The 20,591-nt window shown below is 36.2% G+C and overlaps 1 protein-coding gene across 13 annotated transcripts in view; it reads left to right on the top strand.

The window, feature by feature from the left end:
- RAPGEF6 (Rap guanine nucleotide exchange factor 6) overlaps nt 1–20,591 on the top strand; it is a 210,147-nt gene that overhangs the window by 96,121 nt on the left and 93,435 nt on the right. For all 13 annotated transcript variants that reach the window (XM_043990166.1, XM_043990162.1, XM_043990171.1 and 10 more), the window contains 4 exons: nt 10,820–11,000; nt 13,133–13,269; nt 16,164–16,322; nt 16,826–16,978. In XM_043990166.1, the coding sequence (XP_043846101.1) occupies nt 10,820–11,000; nt 13,133–13,269; nt 16,164–16,322; nt 16,826–16,978 (630 nt within the window). The remainder of the gene's footprint in view (nt 1–10,819; nt 11,001–13,132; nt 13,270–16,163; nt 16,323–16,825; nt 16,979–20,591) is intronic.

Genomic DNA, 20,591 nt, shown 5'->3' with positions numbered 1-20,591 from the left:
CCAGCACACTAAAAGCCAAACATCAACCACGTGTTTCCAAACTCCTCTTACCCGTGCACTGCCCTGGCTAAGTTTAACAGCCAGAGAACACGAACTTCTGTTCCCGCCCTCACTTTTAAGTTTGCGTCCCGGAAGTTCCTTGCGTTCTCCTCCCAAAAGGGGAGGTCCTTCAAAAGCTGCTTCAGTAGCATGTGCAATCTCTCAAATGATTCAGCTAAAACTTCTGATATCAATCTTTACCACAAATAATTTTTACTGCATTAGGAAGTCCTGAGTTCAATCCTGCCTCTGACACATACAAGTTCCTTTCCTCTTCTTATCCCTTAATTTTATCTTCATTTCAAGAAGCAGGATCCCTCTCTCAATTTGATTAAATCTGCTATTCAAGGAAGACTGATTAGACCATTAATTTAAATGAGACCAAGAGCTTCATTCCAGGACTTCCCTACCTTTTTTTTTTTTTTTAAATAACACTACTGAAAACTTATATGCTTGCAGAGTAGGATTGGTTAAAAGGGATAGAATGATTGTGAGCCAAGACAGATTTCTATTTATTCTGGAGGTAGAATTTGGAGGTGGTGACATTTATTCTGACAGAGCCAATATGGTGTGCTTGAAGGTGGGGTAGAGAAGGACTTCATTGCAGTTGAAGGCCAGTATTTCAATGTTGTTAGCATAAGTATTGAAGTTACTAACAGTTATGTAAGGAATGGTATGGAAAAAGGGAGATCATGAACCACGTACTAAAGTTATAAGAATGATCTGTTGGTTAGAAGATTTCGGGAAGGATGGAGAGAACATAATATAAACCGATTGCATGGACCTCAAAAGAAGAAAGGTCACTGGGAGATGGTGGCAGTGGAATGGCTTTGAAATAACAGCAGAGAGTAAGAAGTATGTCTCCCCCTCCTCTTGGTTTTCTGGTTTTGAAGACTGTTCTATGAAAATTGATGTAAAGGATGTTAGTGTTCTTAGCAAGGAGATGGGAAGAATTGCATGGCTGTTGAAGAGTTCAAGGATGTAGGGAAGATTATTGACAATAGGTCTGATATTTGGGAAGATTATTGACAATAGGTCTGATATTCAAAGGGCCCAATGGAATGGGCAAGGAAATAGGAGAATTGGGTGGATAAGAATATGGATGACATCAAGACAACAATAATTTATTAAACACTCACTATATGCCAGGCACCATCCTAAGTATTTGGGATACAAAGAAAGACAGACAAAAAATAGCCCCTGCTCTCAAGGACCTCACAGTCTAATGGGGGAGACAGTACTCAAATACATCCAAACAACTAAATATAGGATAAATTGGAAATAATCAGCAGAGGGAAGGCATTAGGGTTTTTAAGAAAGTTTATTTGGTATTTTATTGTTTTCCAATTACATGTAAAAACAATTTTAACATTCATTTTTAAAACTTTGAGTTCCAAATTCTACCCCCCCCATTGAGAAGGCAAGCAGTTTGATATAGGTTATATATATATGTAATCATGCAAAACATGGGAAGCCATTAATTTTAAGGAGGATTAGGAAAGAGTTCTTGTAGAAGGTAGGGCTTTATTTGGGATTTGAACAAACCAAGGAGGTCAGGAGGTGGAGATGAAGAAGGAAAGAGTTTCAAGCATAAGAGTATAGACAATAAAAATACATGGAGTCCAAGATGAGGGTTTTGTGTGAGGAACAGGAAGAAGGCCAGTGTCCCTGGATCATAAGAATTTGTGGAGGGGAGTAAAGTTTTAGAAAATTGGAAAAATAGGAAAGGGCCAAGTTATGAAGGTGTTTAAAAACCAGACAGTAAATTTTATATTTGGTCCTGAAAGTGATAAGGAACCACTGTAATTCATTGAATGGGGGGTAAGGGTTGGGGTGGGCAGGGAAAGGGTGATATCAGACTTGTGCTTTAGGACAATCGATTTAACAAGTTTAGGAGGAATAGTTGTGGGTTAAAAGTTAGCTTTTGTTAGGAATTGGGATAAGAACTGGACTGATGAGTTCATAAAAACAAAAAATTCTGAGAGGAAACTCCTACCGAGCTGGCTCAGTAGAGCATGGAGAGATTAAGTGACTGGCTTAGGCTCACACAGGCACTTCCACTATACCGTGCTTCCTCTCAGCTGTTATTATTGCTGTTAGTTTAAGATGAGGATTGGAGACTTGGTGCATTAGACTGCTACAGATGCACAGGCACTCGAATTTGAAGAACAGAGGACTAGTAGAGCTGTTTTGATCCCCAAATTTGTAAGGGAATTTTGAACTGATGTAGAATACTTTTGCAAAGTCTCGTACCAGGTGGATTTTTGTTTTTCAACAGTGACATGAGCCCTAAATCATCTTCTGACTCCTTATCTGTGGGATTTCTGGTGGTGTTTTCAAAAAGTGGAGGCTGGCTCATTAGATAAGTCTTATATATGAAATTTCACTCTACGTTGTCTTTGTCCCTTAAAGTATTATACCTTTTTTTTTTTTAACTGTTGGATTCAGGGAGAATAGAAGAAAGTGAAGGGGCTCAAGGAAGGCTCTTATTATCTCCTATTCCAGGTTGTCTTCTGGCTCTTGATATTGTTGTGGGACTTCTGTATTGGGGTTAGAGAAACCTCCTGCTACTTTGTACTGAAGTAGAGGGACCCACCTGTATTTCCTGGTAGCATGGCATGACTGGGTCCCAGGAGAAAAATATGAGAAACAGAATAATCAGTGTTCACATCTCAAATTTGGAGATGCTTTCTCCCAATGCCTTTGTACTAAAATCATGGCCTTGAGACCTATTAGTGTTTATGTTGGCAGAAAGTTGATGCTTACAGGCATGACTCAGTGTATTGTCTGTGGGAGGTTTTAAGGGGTGGCCGAGGTCGTAGGAGATGATTGTGCAAAATAGGAACCATTCAAGGCAGGATGCATACATGTCCAGGATAATAAAATCCTAAACTTCTGGAAAGCAACTTGAACTTGGACAAAGCATTAACTGTGTCCTGTAAACCCTGTATTTTGCCTTGCCATTATCACATTGAACTCTGGTTGGCAACCAGCCTATTAGCTCCTTGAATATTTGTGTGCCTCACGGTCTCTCTTACAGCGAACCAGTTTGGTCTTTGGATTTCATCTTTGCCCATCTCACCAAACAGACTAACATTCTGGAGACAATTTCTTTTCTGGCACTGGCTCTTAGCTAATCCAAGCCTAAAGTTCTGGAAGCGTATGGTTTTCCGGAGCAATTATTTATTAGAATGTAGTCTCTTTGAGGACAGGGACCATTTTTCACTTTTCTCAGGTTCCCCAGAACTTAGTACAGTGGTTGGTATTCATAAATGCATGTTAACTGATAATATTTAACCTTTACTTTTTCCTATGTTACTCTATTTCAGTGTGAAATAACATCTTTTTAATGATTATATAATCATGTGTTTTGCCAATGATACCTTCCATATTTTTTCAATGGGCCACTGATTCATAGGTTATTTAATTCTAATTAAAATAAGCAGATGCATATTGCATGTTACGTGTGTACATATGCACACTTGTATATTAGAAAGAAGTTGTAGAAATCCAGTAGATCCTGGGATCTCATTTATTCCAATTGGGGTTCTTGGAGAAAAAAGTAGTTCAGTTATCCTAAACCAAAGTTTATTCCTTTTTCCTCATATCTATTCAACTTTAAAACCAATTAATTTTCCACTTTGTAAATTTCAACAAATCCTTTAGAACCCAATTCTTGTGTTAATAAGATGATTTTATAGAAAGTGATCTTTTTTAAAAAAGATCTCATTTTTAAACTTCATAGCAAATTCCATTTTATAGCAATACTAGCTAGAAATGCCCTTCAGCTTTTGAAATTATAGATTTTTATGTAAGCAAACAAGTTCTCACTTCCTGCAGATAAATCTGGTGAATATTAGCTGCCAGCAAACTTCTCACATGATATATCATATGATGTCACAGTAGAAGAACCCAAGGTGGACAGTTGTAACAATTGGAATGACGCCACCTGCTGGAGACTTATTGTAGAAGAGTTCCGCCCATGAAACGAAGGTCTTTGAGGGCAAGACCAGGAGTCTTTTCTTTGGCGTCAGGAAGTGACGGGGACTAGTGGGAGGAGGAAGGAAGAGACTGGCGCTCGCTCTCACTCTCTTTCCTTTGGACTCTGGTGGAGAGCGGAGCTAGAAATGTACTCTCGCTTTAATAGATAGGAATCTAGGCCTTTTTCTCTCTCTTAACCAAATTCTTATTCTCCTTAATAAATGCTTAAAAGTCTAACTCTTGCTAAAGCTTATAATTTATTGGCGACCACTCATTAGATATTTTAGACAGTTTAGCTAGAATTTTAGCCCTTAACACAGTTTTACTTTCAGCAATCCAGCAGGGGAAAAAAAGTAAGAAATTGATTTTGAGAAATTAAGAAAAACATTTAGCCAGTGGGGAGAACAGTTGCTTAGCAAGTAATTGGTGTCATCCAATTGAAATTTAGAAGACTACTGAAATCTATGGGTTTTGTGTATTTTGCCATTCTTTCCACTATAGTCCCTCCCTCCAGATGGCAGAGAAGTTGAATTTTTTGTCTTTTCATTGCCAGTTATTGCCTCTGCTCTTGAATGTGACTTATTGCCCTTGTTATTATTTCTGACCTTCATGGTACTCATCCTTTCTTTCTTCTTTTGCTATCTCTTCTGTCTCTTATGCTTTTCTGTACTTTTCAGTACTTGCGTAAAAGGTTATTTAAAAAAAATAGCTATTAACTTATTAAAGCTAACCTTTTCTTCCAGTTACTGAGCTGATCAGTAGTGATACATAAGGCTTATCTTTGCCTCTTTGATTCTTATTGGTTTTGCATTTCATTTGGTGGCAATAGGTTTCTTTTAAACCAAAAAACTTTTTGATTCAGAGTGACATTGAAGAGTTAGTAAAGAACAGACACTGAATAACTTAGTACACAAATGACTTAGTGTAACCTAATCTCTGTGTAATCTTCAATCTAATGTGCAGTTATATGTGTAATGGTCCCTTTTCCTCTTCTGTTCAATTCCCTATTTCCCCCGCTCAATTTATTCAACAAACATTAAATACCTACTATGTGCCAGAATTCATAGTTATGAATGGAACCTTAATGATCACTTAATCTAAATTTTTCATCTTGTAGAGGAGGAAACTTGGCTGAGTAACTTGCTTAAGGTTACAGAACTAGTTAGTGGCAGAACATCAGGTTGCAGTAAAAATTTCCTGTTGCTTTCCTAAAAATTATTTGCTTTTTTCCTTGCCTTGAGAAAATAAAAAGACTTATCTAAGGTTTTCAGTATAAAGGTATATCTGAATCTTGCTCTTTATAGATTCTTATTTCTCAGAATTGTCCTTGCATCCTCAGAAACCATCAAGCTTTCATGGCAATCCATATTTTCTTCTCTTTTCCAGAAGATGCTTAAAGTCATGTTACTATAAGCTATTTAGCCTAGCTAGAAAACTTTCTTCTTTGTTGGAGAAAGGATATGATTTATTTGCATAGAAAATGGGACTGAATTTTTTTTTTGCTTGTTTCTTGAACCATTTTATTTTCTACAAGTTTTGCTTCATGCAATTGAATGTTGTCCCTGTGTTCTAAAGGGGAAGTAATGATACCTTTTAAAAAGTCTAAATGCTTTAAAATAACAACTCCTCCATAGTACTTTACCTTTTTTTTTTTTTAAGATAAGCAAAACTGTCCAGTGGAGCAATTACAGATGATAGAGGATGATTTGGTACCCATGGTTTAATATTTTTACAATTTACCTAACATTGTTTAATTTTAAATTACTTAATATGTGAAAAATATTATTTAGTTTTAAAAATAACATTTGAGTTTTTTCGATAGACCTTAAGGTTACTAGGTTAATAGTACCTTTTTATGGATATATGTAAAAACAACCACAGTCTTATTCTGTTGTCTTACTCCATATGATCTATTTAGTTCCTATAGAACCCTTAATGTTGTAATATAGCATAATAAGAATTAATTCCCAAAGATTCCCTTAATTTTCTTTTATCATTTGATAAGTAGGTTGTCTTTTATGAAAAACATTATAGTTCATATATTACTCTTACAATTCATACAAACTGGCCTCCTTGCTATTTCTTACACGACACTATCTCCTCCCATCTTTCTGTCTTTGTACAAGCAATCCTCTATGTCAGGAAAGAATGTTCTTCTGTCCTCCACCCCTTCTAATTCTCAGTCAATTGTTACCTTCTATACAGTGTTTCCTGATCTCCATCCCCCCAAGCAGCTAGCTGTCTCCAAAAAAAAACCTGACCTATAATGTTTTTCATAAAAGACAACCTATTTATCAAATGATAAAAGAAAATTAAGGGAATCTTTGGGAATTAATTCTTATTATGCTATATTATTGTAAGAGTAATATATGATAATGCTGCAAATGAGAAAGTGAGGTTGGAGCCAGTTTATGATCATTAAATGCCATGCCATGGGTATTTATATTTATATTTATATTTGACTTTAGGGGTAATAGAAGCTATTGGAGTTTATTTGGTAGGGGAATGACTCAGTTGTACTTAGACTTTAGAAATATTACTTTGGTGCATGGGAAGAGGATTGCCTAGAGAGATTGGAAGCCAGAACATTAAATGGCTTTGGCAGTGGTCCAGGCAAGCAGGAATGAAGACTTAAACTAGGGGATGGTGGCCATGAGAATAAAGAAAAAGGGACAGCTGTAAGAAAAGTTCAATTAAAATCAGCAGGATTTGACAAATGATCAGAAATGTGGGAAAATGGAGAGTGAAGAGTTAAAGGTAGTTCTGAGGTTGTGAACCCAAATTACTCTAATTATAGTGGTGCCATTTTCAGAAATAGGGAAGTTCTGAAGAATTGGGTTTGGGAGTAAAGATGAGTTCAGCTTTGGACATGCTGAGTTTGAGTTACCTATAAGGCATTGAATTTGAAGTGTTCAATAGATGATATGGGACTGCAGTCCAGGATAGATCTGAAATTGATATGTGTATTTGAGAGTCATCATTTAGAGGTGATAAATAAACTTCAGTGTGAGGTGATGAGGTCACTGAGAGAGAATATATGTGGCCCAGGACAGAATCTTTGAATATATCCACAGTTAAAGGTCTCAAGTTAGCAAACCTGTATTAAACACCTACTTTTTACTAAGCCCTATTTTTATTGTTTTAAAGGATACCAAAGGCATAGATGTTGTCCGTGTCTTTTTTTTTAGAAGTTTAAGAGCTAACTGGGGAGATAGTACTTAGACACACACTCACACACACTAATTCCTCCTTGATTTCAGTGCAAAGAAAAATTTTGTCTTTCCAGATAAACTTTGCATACTTTCTCTCATCATAGAAAATTTAATAACCCTTATCTGCAAAACTCAAAGCTAAATTTAGTGATGGTAATAACGATGAGGCAGTGTGAAATAGTAGATATGGATCCATCTTTGTAATCTGTCTGACATTTTGTCTCTGTAAACTGGAGCAAGTCCCTTAACTTCTCGGTGTTCTGTGAAACTCTAAGCTTCTAAGTTGCAGAAAATATTTTGGTATGTACTAGTAGAAAGAGAAATCACAGATATCCAAGCTCTGTCTCTTTTCCTAATAATAATGCCAAGATATGTTATAGACTTTATCTCATTTAATCTTAGAGATTAAATTAGATATTATGATGTCTATTTATATATGTAGAAACTGAAGCTCAGAGAATTTAAGTACCAGTAGGCATACAACTGTGTTGAAGAAGGATCTTAAGCTAGGTTTGTTGCAGACTTCATCCATGTCACTCATTACATTCATACTACATTGCCTCATTGAATTTCATTTCTTGTTTTAGGTGATTTTGCTCAGCATTTATTTATGTTTGTATTGTTGCATTGTAAACTTCTTAATTTTGTATATCCTTTTGTGAAGTGGAAATTAAAATTTGAAAAATCAGTTTGACAGTCATTTAAAAAATGTCAGCTTTGTGCAAAATACTGTACAAGATCCTGGGGATACAGGAAAAATAGACAGCATCTTTGTCCTGAAGTTTATAATCTGGTATGAGGATGTAATACATACAAAATCACTATAATGCTGAATGGAACATGAGAAATGATTACGGGAGATGTAAACCTCCAGGTTTAGAAGAAGGAATATTTGTAATTGGGAAAATCAGGGAAGATTTCCTGGCAAAAAGCAAGAAATTGTTAAATATAGAATTTAGAGTATATGGTGTGGAGAATAGACTGAGATTAAAGCTGCAAAAGTTAGTGTGGCCATGTTAGAGGCGGCCTAAGTACCTGACTAATGAGTTTAGATTTTATTCAGGAGTCAATGTGGAGTTATTAAAGACTTTTTAAGTAGAGGAATCACCTAATCATATTTGTACCTAGGTAAGAAGGATAGATCAGAAATTAGCAACAGTATGATGGCAGTGAAAGGCCAGATGGTAAAGATATCAATTAGAATTGATAAGCCATAACAAATGATTTTGTTAAGTGTTATCAATAAGGAAGATGAATTGGGTAATACCATTGATAGGATTAGATAAGTCAGAAAGCAACTAAGATTTTAGTCATGTTCAGTTTGATGTGTTAGTAACTGCCCTATAAGGCAGTTAGAAATGAAGGTCTAAAGTTCAAAAGACTGGTGAGTTTGGAGATAGAGCTCTGGAAGTTATTTGCATAGACTTAGTAGTTGAAGTCTGGGACATGAATTAGAATGCTAAGGGAAAGAATAGAGAGAAGGTGAATGAGGACATAACTTTGGCAAATGAAACCTTTAAAAGGGGTAAGGAACAGGAGCCAGAGAATTGTCAGAGAGACTAAAGTTATGTCACAAAACTAAGGGAGAGTAAAAAGGAGGATTATCTGGTAAATAATGTGAGATAATAAAAGTTAATTGACTTTGGCAATTAGAAGATCATCATTGACTTTTAGAAAATGGTTTCATTAGTCTTTGGAGTAGAAACTAGAATATTTGTGGAGTGAGCCAAAGGAGGCATTAGATACAGACAGGAGAACAATTTGGATGATGTTGCCACAGCCTCCTTTGGTAACTTTGTTTCTGTGTTAAATAGATTTTAATTCTGATTCATCAAGAATATTAATTTTTCATCACAGTAACTATTAAAGACCAGTTGTGGAGTTATAGAGGCATGTGAATGTGAGAGGACAACCACTTGTATGATATAACAGATTCATGAAGTACTGATATAATGCTAGGATATTTGTCCTTATGTATAGTAAACCAGTCATATATTGTTTTTATAAGTTTTTCCATTTGTTCAATCTTGACATAAGCATTTTTGGTATATTGTCTTTTATGCTGTTGAAACTGATGATTTTGAGATGTAAATTTTTAAAAGTCCAGAATTAGATATTAAACCAGTTATTTTTCTTCTGTATATTATTCCCATTTAAGCAACTATATCTGAATGTACTAAAAAATCAATGAAATTTTTACAGGAGCATGTCTTGGATTATTAAACAGCTAATCTTCTAGTTTGAAGAAGAAGTTCCTATTAAATTTTAATGTAAAATATATTAGGATTTTGTTTATACTTTGGCACTTAAAATTAAATGTGGTAGCCTTATTACTGTCCCAGGTTTAGGGAAAATTAGCTGGGGTTTACCATATACTTGTTACTTAGAAATTAGAGGTTACTGCACCAGTTTGGGGCATTAAGCATTTATTAAAGCATATTAAATATTAGTAAAGAGAGCGTACATGGCTCTGAAAGTTAGGAAAGCCTAACTAGGAAAGAGAAGAGAGAGAAAACTGGGTTGTGTGGTTCCCATGCCAAGAGAGTGAGATCAGCAAGCATAAGCTTAAAGCTAAACTGCTTAAAGCTAATTGGCTAGCATCATTCAAATCTATTGGTTCACTAGGTGAGGGTGAGGGTGGTTCAGCGCAGTCGTGCTGATGTCAGAGCCCAGAGAACAGATCCTCTGGTGAGAACAAGGCTTTCAGGTGGGTGTGGTTTTGAGTGAGATAACTTCCTCACTCTGGGCTGGCCTTAAGAAAGATCAGGCCAGGCTCTCTCAGTGGGGGCCTCTGGGAGTCCCCAAGCCCCTATTATTAATTATTAATAATTTTCTCACACCTTTGTATACTAAGGGATGCTTGTTTGATTTGTCAAAGAAAAGTTTTATATTCATAAAAGGTTTTTCCCCCACTTGTATTAGAAACCCCTTTCATCAAATACCATCTTGTTTGGTTTCAGATTTCTTGCTTAGAGGAGTAACTAACTAGAAAATGACTTATTCTTTGCTACCTACATCCAGAGAAAGAGCTTATGGAGTCTGAATGCAGATCTAAGCATACTATTTTCACTTTATTTTTTTTCATGTATTTTTTTTCTTTTTGCAAACTTTAGTAGTTTTGCAAACTATTTCTTCTTTCACTATGTGACTTATATGGAAATAACTTTTCCATGATTGCACATGTATAACCTATATCAAATTGCTTAGCGTCAGTGGGTAGGTAACAAGGTAGCACAGGGGATAAAGCACTGGCCCTGGCTTTGGGAGGACCTGAGTTCAAATTTGGCCCCAGACACTTGACACTTACTAACTGTGTCACCCTGGGCAAGTCACTTAACCCTCATTGCCCCACAAACAAAAAAGCAAATTGCTTAGTGTCTTGGGGGGGGGGGGCAGGAAGGTAGGAAAAAAATTTGAAACTCAATTTTATAAAAAATGGATGTTAAAAATTATCTTTACATAAAATTGGAAAAAATAAAATACTATTAAAAATAGCTTATTTTGTAATGATTTAAGTTGATTTATCCTATTCTGTATAAGACTGTTTTGAAATAGAATAGTTAATCTGATATAGTTTCTTTTTGTAGGCTACAGAAAGTGAGATAGGAGATGTGGATTTGACAGGTCTCCCTGAAGCACCTGTTGATTCTGAAGATGAAGAAGAGGAAGATGAAGATATTGATCGAACAGCTGATCCATTGCTAGGGAGAGACCTTGTTCGAGAATGTCTTGAAAAAGAGCCTGCAGATAAAACTGATGATGACATTGGTAGGATACATATTGCCAATTGTTACCTAGAATATAATTTGAAAGAAGTCATCTTAAAACTTAAGATTGCTTAGAACTCTTTTCTTTCTTTATGTCCTTGTGTAATGAAGTGTTTAAGACTCTAGTAGTACTATAGTACAGTCTCTAGTTTTCCCCCTTTCATATAATTTACTATACTGTATGTTGACTACACAAAGATGAATATTCTTTATCTTATAAGAAGTATTACAATATGGCATAGTTACACTAAGGAAAGTTTACCTCATTTCAGTTTCCACATATAGTACTTAAATATTATAATATTGACTTAAAATGGCCATAGTTTCGGTTTTAGAACCACATATTGAAGGACTATATTAGAAGATGGGCTGCAGCTGATAGTAGTGATTGTGACGTGTGTGCTTCAGTGCCTCACAAAAAAGCTTCCTATAATATACATGTCATATTGTAATCAAAACCCCTTCAGTTCAGCTAGACTTAGACCATATTATCTAAGAAAAAAACTTTAATAAATACTTACAGATAACATTTATATAGCACTTTAAGATTTGCAAAGCTCCTCGCATACATTTGTTTCACATGAATCTCACAACTCTTTGTTTAGTACAATACATGTACTGTGGATATCATAATTTTCATTTTATAGATTAGGAAACAAACTTAAAGTGAAGGGACTTGTCCATGATCATGTAGCTAGTACCTGTTAAAGGTAGTATTTCAACTCAGGGATGGTTTTTTTTTTTGTTGTTGTTGTTGTTTTGTTTTTTTTGGCAGAGATGTTTTTAAAAATTTAAATCTTGAGGCATCTAGGTGGTGCAGTGGATAGAGCACCAGCCCTGGAGGCAGGAGGACCTGAGTTCAAATGTGGCCTCAGGCACTTAACACTTACTAGCTATGTGACCCTGGGCAAGTCGCTTAACCCCAATTGCCTCAACAAAAACAAAAACATTTAAACTTTTCTGACTCCAGGTCTAACACTCAGTCTACCATGTCATACTGCTTCTCTGAATTAAGAAAAAATATTTTGTGTTATTTAGCCATAGCACAGACTTTGAAATGTAGTCAATTCTCAGTTACCGCTAAGTGGATTGTCATAGGACTGATTGTCTGGATGTTTTACGTTTCTTATTTGTGTGGTTTCTTACTCTGTTTAATTAGATACATTTTTTTTTTTTTTGCGGGGCAATGGGGGTTAAGTGACTTGCCTAGGGTCACACAGCTGGTAAGTGTCAAGTGTCTGAGGCTGGATTTGAACTCAGGTACTCCTGAATCCAGGGCCGGTGCTTTATCCACTGTGCCACCTAGCCGCCCCCAATTAGATACATTTTTGCATAAATGTGGTATTTTATTCTAGGCTAGTAGTTTCCAACCTGCCTTTGTAGGCAATGAAATTGTTTGAAAGGATTCTTTCATTAAATGACTCAGTATCATAAATAAATATATTTTCTGTAGACAGAATAATATGTCTCCCACATATATTTATTACTATTTTCAAATATATATAACTGCTGTTGTGATTACTAAAATACAAATTTCAAGGTGTTACCAAGTTCATAGCAATTTTTGGACATGTATTTTCTTGATCAACAGTTAATAATAAATAGTGCAACTGCTATCATGTAAATCCATCAATTTTTTTATGCTAAAAACAGATCCTCAAACTTGACAAGGCAATAAGAGCTAGCATAGATGGCTTTTGAAAGCAGATCACCCCAGAGAAGGTATGAACCAATAATCTTGGAGAGAAGCCAGCTCTGCTTTTAGAGGGGGGTACTTTTGTATTAGATTTAGAGGCAGAATACTATCTTTAGTAGCTGAAGGAAGAGCTCATCTGGGTCCCAGGTTTGCAAATTTGGACAGCTCCAGAGTTCAGATGGTTTCATTATTTTGATTTTGAAGGGTTGTGAATTCCTAGAACATCTTATATACATATAAGTACTGAACATTTTTTTAGTACCAGATGAAAAGGAGTCTTTTGATTATGTCATTTAAAAATACTTATACTACTATGTTCCTCTAGCACAAAAAATCAGGAGTTGACTAAGAATTTTAAATGAGTATTTAACTTAGGTTACTGTTTTTAAATTGTAGGCCTTTACTATTGTCATATTAATATTTCATTTTCCTTATAGAACAATTACTGGAAATTATGCATCAGCTCCCTGCCTTTGCAAATATGACCATGTCTGTAAGAAGAGAACTTTGCTCAGTTATGATCTTTGAAGTGGTAGACCAAGCTGGAGCTGTCATTCTTGCAGATGGGCAAGAAGTAAGTTGTAGCAAATAAATGTTTGTTATATGTTAATGAAATGATTTAAAAGATAACTTTTCCTGAAACATAACTAAAAGTTAGTTTTTAAAATTCTTATGACACTGAAATATGTAGGCAGAATTTGTAATTATTTTTGTCTGGTAGTGTTAAAATTTTATACATTTTGAAAATATCATTTGGGTTTCGAGCATTTCAATTGCTTACACAGAAGATGTTTTTTCTTCCTTTCTATTGGATTTGGTTTTATTTCTGTCTTTGGGCCCCACAGGTTATTGTTTCAGTCTTAACCTGAATAAGATCATTTTTAAAGCATGGTGCTATGGAAAGGCAAGTAGATTTAGGGTCAGAGGCCCCGTTTTGAATACTAGGATCTCTTTGACCTTAGACAAATTATTAATTTCTTTGGACCTCAGGTTCCTCATCTGTGGAATGAGGTTGGAGTAGATGATGTCTAAGATCCCTTCTAATTCTGTAGCCTATGATTTTAAGATTACTTGGACTGTGACATAGAGGATAGCTTGGAGAAGGGAGAGACCAGAATCTGAAAATTGTAAGAACTATCCTCAGCCTTATCCTTCTAAATGCTTTTTTTGTGATTCCAGCTAAACCGTATTATTAGCTGTTTTGTACATAATACTTTATCTTCCCTTTATAGTACTTTATGTATAGTTCTACATTTATATTTTTTAAAAATAAATTCGGGGCACCTAGGTGGTGCAGTGGATAGAGCACCGGCCCTGGATTCAGGAGGACTTGAGTTCAAATTTGGCCTCAAGACACTTGACACTTACTGGCTGTGTGACCCTGGGCAAGTCACTTAACCCCAATCACCTCACCATAAATGAATGAATGAATGAATAAATAAATAAATTCAAGGAGTGAAATGGTTGCCTTTTGCTCTTATTCATATTGTTTTGTGGATCAACTCTCTTAACTAATTTTCTCAAACTAGTTTGACTTGCCTTGTCTTCTGACCAGCAGTCACCTCATATTTATTACCAGGTTGTCAGTAGTATTGAGAGGTAGCTTGGTGTAGTAGCTAGAGAGCCACCTTTGAAGCCTTGAAGTCCCATCTCTGACACATATTGGCTATGTGACCTCTAGGCAAGTCATTTCAGTATTTTGGGAAGTTCTCTTAAGACTGTAGGTTATATGGGGCAGCTAGGTGGTGCAGTGGATAAAGCACTGGCCTTGGATTCAGGAGGACCTGATTTCAAATCCAGTCGCCGACACTTGACAGTTAACTAGCTGTGTGACACTGGGCAAGTCACTTAACCCTCATTGCCCTGGGGTGGGGGGAGGAAGGATTGTAGGTTATAGAGAAGGTGCCAGCATATATAGATAATAGGAATGCCATACCTTGAAGTTTACAAATGAAATCACAGGCCAGGCCCTATCCCAATCCCAGATAACATCAACCAACCAATAGCAAGCTTAGAGACCTTATGCCAGGCACTAGGAATATGAATACAAAGAAGAGACAATCCTTGCCCTCAAGGAGCTTATATTCTTGTGAATATTCAGCATGCTCACAAAGTGATTTTTTTTGGAGGGAAAAACAATAAGGGGAAATCCGCAAAGCCTTTTGGAGGAAGTGCCACTTGAGCTAAGTCTTACAAGGGAGTTAAGGGTCATATGAGGTGGAGGGAAAGAAGGGAAGGATTCCAGGTTTGGAGTATAGCCTGTACAAGATGGAAATGGGAGATCACCACTGTTGTAGGTAGGAGAGGGAACATCACACATGGGGTACATCAGTCAGACAAGTTTGTTCAAAACATAAGGTGAAAGTTTAATAAACCTGGGAAGACGGGCTTGAGCTGGATTGTCAAAAGCTTTAAATAACAGAGGCAATAGGGACTGCCTGAGGCTTAAACAACAACATTATACATTATAAAAATGAAGGAAAAGTGTTGCTGAATAAGTAGGTGAATAAATGTGTAAATGGCTCAGATCTGGGGAAAGAAGAGAATAACTAGTGTTTTGGGAATAAAAGGAGGGAAAGAGAGAAACAGGTAGAGACTTTCTTAAATGTGACTCTTCCCTTTTATTTGTCTCTCACTTTGGCAGTTTCTTCTTACTCTGGGAAAAGGGATTTGTTAGACTAGATTGATAAAAGCAGTGGCAGAGCTAGGAGTAAAACCTAGGCTTCCCAGTCTAGTGTACCTTTCAGTAGACTATTTTGAAGTATAGTCCTAAAGGGAAGAAAATGGTCTTTTTTGAAGGGCAGACTTTTAATTGATGAAAAGCCTTCCAAATGCAAATTGTTTCTATATGAGAAATAGTGTTGGAATTATTTCTGCTATGAAGATTCAAAAAATATTTGAATGAAGTCACTAAGTTCAGATCCTAATACTATGTCTTCAATTGCATGGGAGGTTTTGCCATTTAAATGCTCCACAAATATTGAAAAACAAGTTTTTTCTTGTAAAAACTTTGAAAAAAATTAGGGGTGTTTCAGGGGAGGGCTTATTCTAATTTGGAGTTCCTAGGGTCCTAAGCCAACCCCCAAGAAGGGTACCTTTTTCAGTGGAGGTGTGTTTTTGAGGTCATAAGTCATAAGGTGAATTTGGGGACAAAGTTGGCCTTTTCTGTGCATGTCTCTTTCTGATTCCCATGGCTAGTTTCAAAATGTAATCATTTTTCATTAGAATTTCTGTATGTTGTCTTTTTCCTTTATTGTTATTTTGACCTGACCCGTTCTGGTTCGTTCTGGATGCTGATCGCTGTGGGTCCCAGAACCTAGCATAAGTTATCCATTAACTGGGATCTGACTCCTTTTAGAGCTAATATCTGTATTAGAGCTTGGGTCTTAGGTTTTTCTATTAACCCTTTTTTGCCTCCTACATCACTTACAAGTTATAAAAAAGAAATTTTTGTTTTTTCTTCCGTAGCTTGACTCATGGTATGTCATTTTAAATGGAACTGTAGAAATCAGTTATCCAGATGGGAAAAGTGAAAGTCTTTGTATGGGAAATAGTTTTGGAATTATTCCTACTCTGGATAAGCAGTACATGAATGGAGTTGTCAGAACCAAAGTAGATGATTGTCAGGTAAGCATATACATGGATAGAAATGAGTATGACTAAAAATGGACAAGCAGACAATTTCTTTTTCTTGAACTGTTACAAAAACAACCAAGCTTTGTTTGACAAATTGAATTGAAAAAAACTGTGACTTGAGAAGGGAAAATTAAAATTTACAAAGGTTGGTTTGTAATGTTTCCATTGTTGTGTTTAGTTGGGTTATCCTGTTTCCAAGTTAAGAAATAAGAGCTTGTTAATTATTAGCTTCCCTGGGAACACCTCTACCCAACCCCCGCCATGTTTACTTGGAATTAAATGTTTATTTCTGGGTTTTGGATGGCATTCTAAATTCACTGAACTTTTTATGCTGGAACTGTTAATTGCACTTGAACTTTAGATAGTAATTGAGATGACTGATTGAGAAAAGGCTGATGCCTCTGGGGTTTTTACTGTCATGCTCTGCTTTGGTGGATAGTGATATATTTACATATTAGCAGTTTATTAAATGTCCTCATGTTATTCTTGGGCAGTTTGTATGTATAGCTCAGCAGGACTATTGGAGAATCTTGAATCATGTAGAAAAAAATACCCATAAAGTTGAAGAAGAAGGAGAAATTGTTATGGTACAAGAACACAGAGAATTGGATCGTAGTGGAACTCGAAAAGGGCATATTGTCATCAAGGTAGGTTTTTTGGTGTTTTGTTTTATATCAAGAAATCTACAAGAGTCATGGATAATGCCTATTCTAATTCTCAGATGTGGTCAGATAAGAGAAGTGACTTGCCCAAGGCTGCATAGATAACCCCATTCTTATTATTTCCATTCCTGGACTTCTGTTGCATGATGAAATGTTAAAATTGCTCTTGCTGTCACTTTAGAGAAAGACATTAATGTTATGTTAAAGCATTAGGCAGAAGTGTTAAAGAAGGATTATAATCTATTTTTCTTAATTAATAGAACAGTAAATGAATTTTGTTTGAAAGGTTTTTTTTGTAGTGCGTTAAGATTTTGCTTTTTTAATAGTAAAGTATTGCTACGTTATTGCTATTGAGTATTGTAAATCAATAGAATTTCAATATTTTGTTTCAAAATTAATACTAGAATACATTGATAATGCATTAATTCATTACTGATTCATTAATTAAGCATTAACAGTGATTCATTAGTTATTGAATTATTAGAATAGTGGAGATCCTTTCTATAAATTAGGCCATATGAAGTGTAAAACAGAATAACCACAAACTTAAATGCTGGGACTTAATGCTATCTGTTTTTGCAGTGTTTTCAGCTTGTGCAAAACTATCTCAGTAGACAGTTTTTATTAATCTGGGTTTACCAGAAGGTAGACAGTTCAGCATGAGCAAAGTTGTGGACTCTGTGTAGTTTGTCTTCTACCTGTAGTTTCTTCTTTCTCTACTTTCTGCACCCTTTTTCTTGTCTTTATTGACCTCTTAATTCACAGGAAAGCTGAGGAAGATCAGATAAAGGGTATTTTTACACTTGTTGATTAACTGACTAGTAATTTATATATAAAACTCATTCAAGAAATACTGAGAAAATATTGGGAGTTTTAAGTGAACCTGGCCCTGAAATATTACCTGAACCTCAGCCTCTCTGGTCATTAAAGTTTTCTACAGATGCCTCTTTATGGAGTTGGAGTGACCTCACATTCTTGAAGGCTATGCCAGTAGAGCATAAGGTCTGGCAAGTTCTATCAGTCAGTCATGAAGCATTTATTAAGTGTTTTCTATGTGCCAGTTCTTGTGCTAAGTGCTGGGGATACAAAGAAAAAGTAAAAACATCCCTGGCCTCTAAGCAGAAAAGATATAAATCACAATAAATTCAGCATATCTAGATGGTAACCTTAGAGTTGATTGCACTTAAAATAGAAGAAATCAAGGTTTTGAATTTTGAGAACTGGAAGGATGGTGATTTCGATGTGACAGTTCAGAAGGAGGATGGGTTTTGTAGGAAAAGATAATTCTATTTTAGACATGTTGAGATTTAGATGCCTATAGGATATCTTGTTTGAAATATCCAACAGACAATTGGTGACACCTTATTCAGGAGAAAGACATGGGCTGGATGAATAAATCTGGGCATAATCTGTATAGATATAATTATTGTTATGTGGAAACTGAGGATAGTGATAGAGTATAGAGAGAAAAGAGAAGAGGGACTGAGAAAGAGCCTTGAGAGTAGTTAGTGGGACATTGATGAAGATCTAGTAGAAGAATCAAGAAGTTCTTATCTTCTGAGGAGATGATCAACAATGTTATTGCTACAGAGATATCAAGAAGGATGCCATTGAAGAGGAGGCCTTTGAATTTGTCATTTAGTAACTTTGGAAAGAGCAGTTTCAGTTAAATGAAGAAGCCAGATTGAAAAGGGTTTAGAGGAAAGTTAGAGAGGCACTGTGAAGGCACTGATCACTTTTTCAAGAAGGAGAGGAGAGAAATACAGGGTGATAGCTGGCAGGCGTGAATCTATTGACTTGTTTAAGATGGGAGGTTAGATTTGGGCTGGTTTGTAGGCCCCAAGGAAAGAGCTAGCAGATTAAAGAAAGATTAAAGATTAGGGAAAGGGATGACAGTGAGGACAGTTTCTGGAGAAGATGGGCATAGGTGGGATCAAAGGGTAGAGTGCTTGTCCACACAGAAGAGCTATCTTCATCATCACTGGAGTGAAGGAGGAGATAGTGGTGGTCAATGCCAGAGTGGTATGAGGTAAAAAGAAGAAAAAAGAGGCAGATCTAGATAAAAGGTTCAGGTTGGGGGCGGCTAGGTGGCGCAGTGGATAAAGCACTGGCCCTGGATTCAGGAGTACCTGAGTTCAAATCCGGCCTCAGACACTTGACACTTACTGGCTGTGTGACCCTGGGCAAGTCACTTAACCCCCATTGCCCCGCCAAAAAAAAAAAATTAAAAAAAAAAAGGTTCAGGTTTTTTTGTGAGTGCTTTTGTGAGAGCTTGAAGAGAAAAGAACACTTTGGAATAGCTGCTGTGCTGGATAAACTAGGGAATCAAGTAGAAAGTAAGTAGAATTACCTTGCTGTGGGGAGGGCACAGTTGAGATTGGTGGACCCAGTCAGCAGGGTTTTGTAATTTCTACTCAGGATTGCATAAATAGTAGTGAAAAGCTTAATCAGTGATTAGCATTTGGCAAAGCAGTCAGCATTAAGGTAAGGGAAGAAAGGATTCAATAATAGAGGATTATGTAAAGTTGAACTGATTTGACCTAGGGGGTCAAAATTGAGAAAAGGTAGTAGAGGAGTATAGCCAAAGAAGGGGTGATAGCCTGGAGTATTGTAGGGATCTGAGGTCAAAAAGTAGGTATAGGAGGAGTGAGGAGTAAAAAGGCATTTCAGAGCATTTGGAAATAGGTAGGGAGATATTTTGGGGTGGGACAGAGGTACCCCTAAAATTAACAGTCCCTAAAATTTACCTATTCATTTTAACTTCATTTTTTAGGGTGACTTGGGAAGCAATACATGCTTTCTTCCTTGGAGCACAATTTAGCCTTCTTCCTCCTTTCCTAACCTTAAACTAGCCCCTTCTTTCTCTTCCCGCTGCAGGAAGACTCCCAGATAATAGGTAGTCCTAGACATAACACCTTCCTTATAATGGACTGATTTCCAAATATTGTTTCCTTCTCCTTCTGCCTCTAAGTCTTCCTAAAATGACATAGCCCCTCCTTTCTCACACCATGAGATTCCTATTATACAAATATTTAGGGCTTTTAGAAAATCCGTGAATTCAGAAGTGTGGAAGAATGGGAAAAATTGTGAAAAACCAGATTTTTAGAACATCCTGACCTGTACTTCAGGGTAGATGTTTCATTATAGAGCTTCTGATAGCTTGAGGACACCGTACCTAGATGGGAGACACACACACACACACACACACACACACACACAATTAAGAACATTGTTTATAAGAGAGTTCCTCCTGAATACCATGCAAATAACAACATTAAGCATTGGGAAATGATGGGTTTTATTATACGTTTTAGTTCATATTGAAATAATGATTTCGAATAGCATCACCCCAAGTTACTACCACATCTTATCTGATGCCATAGAACAAATTCCTATGCCTCCTACATTATTTCATCTTCTGGTCTTTTCTAACAAAATACAACTGTTCCTAGAATCGACTTTATTTGTTAGTAGGGGTATTAATTTGGTATCATTTGCAAAAAAGATAGGTGACAGATATTTTGTGATTATGTCAAATCTGATTGATCTTTTGTGAGGGGAATAGTAATTTGAAGCCAGCTTGCTTGTATGATTTTAT

This window comes from Dromiciops gliroides, chromosome 2 (assembly GCF_019393635.1).
Source record: "Dromiciops gliroides isolate mDroGli1 chromosome 2, mDroGli1.pri, whole genome shotgun sequence".
NCBI lineage: Eukaryota > Metazoa > Chordata > Mammalia > Microbiotheria > Microbiotheriidae > Dromiciops > Dromiciops gliroides.
This window is presented reverse-complemented; position numbering and strand designations above follow the sequence as displayed.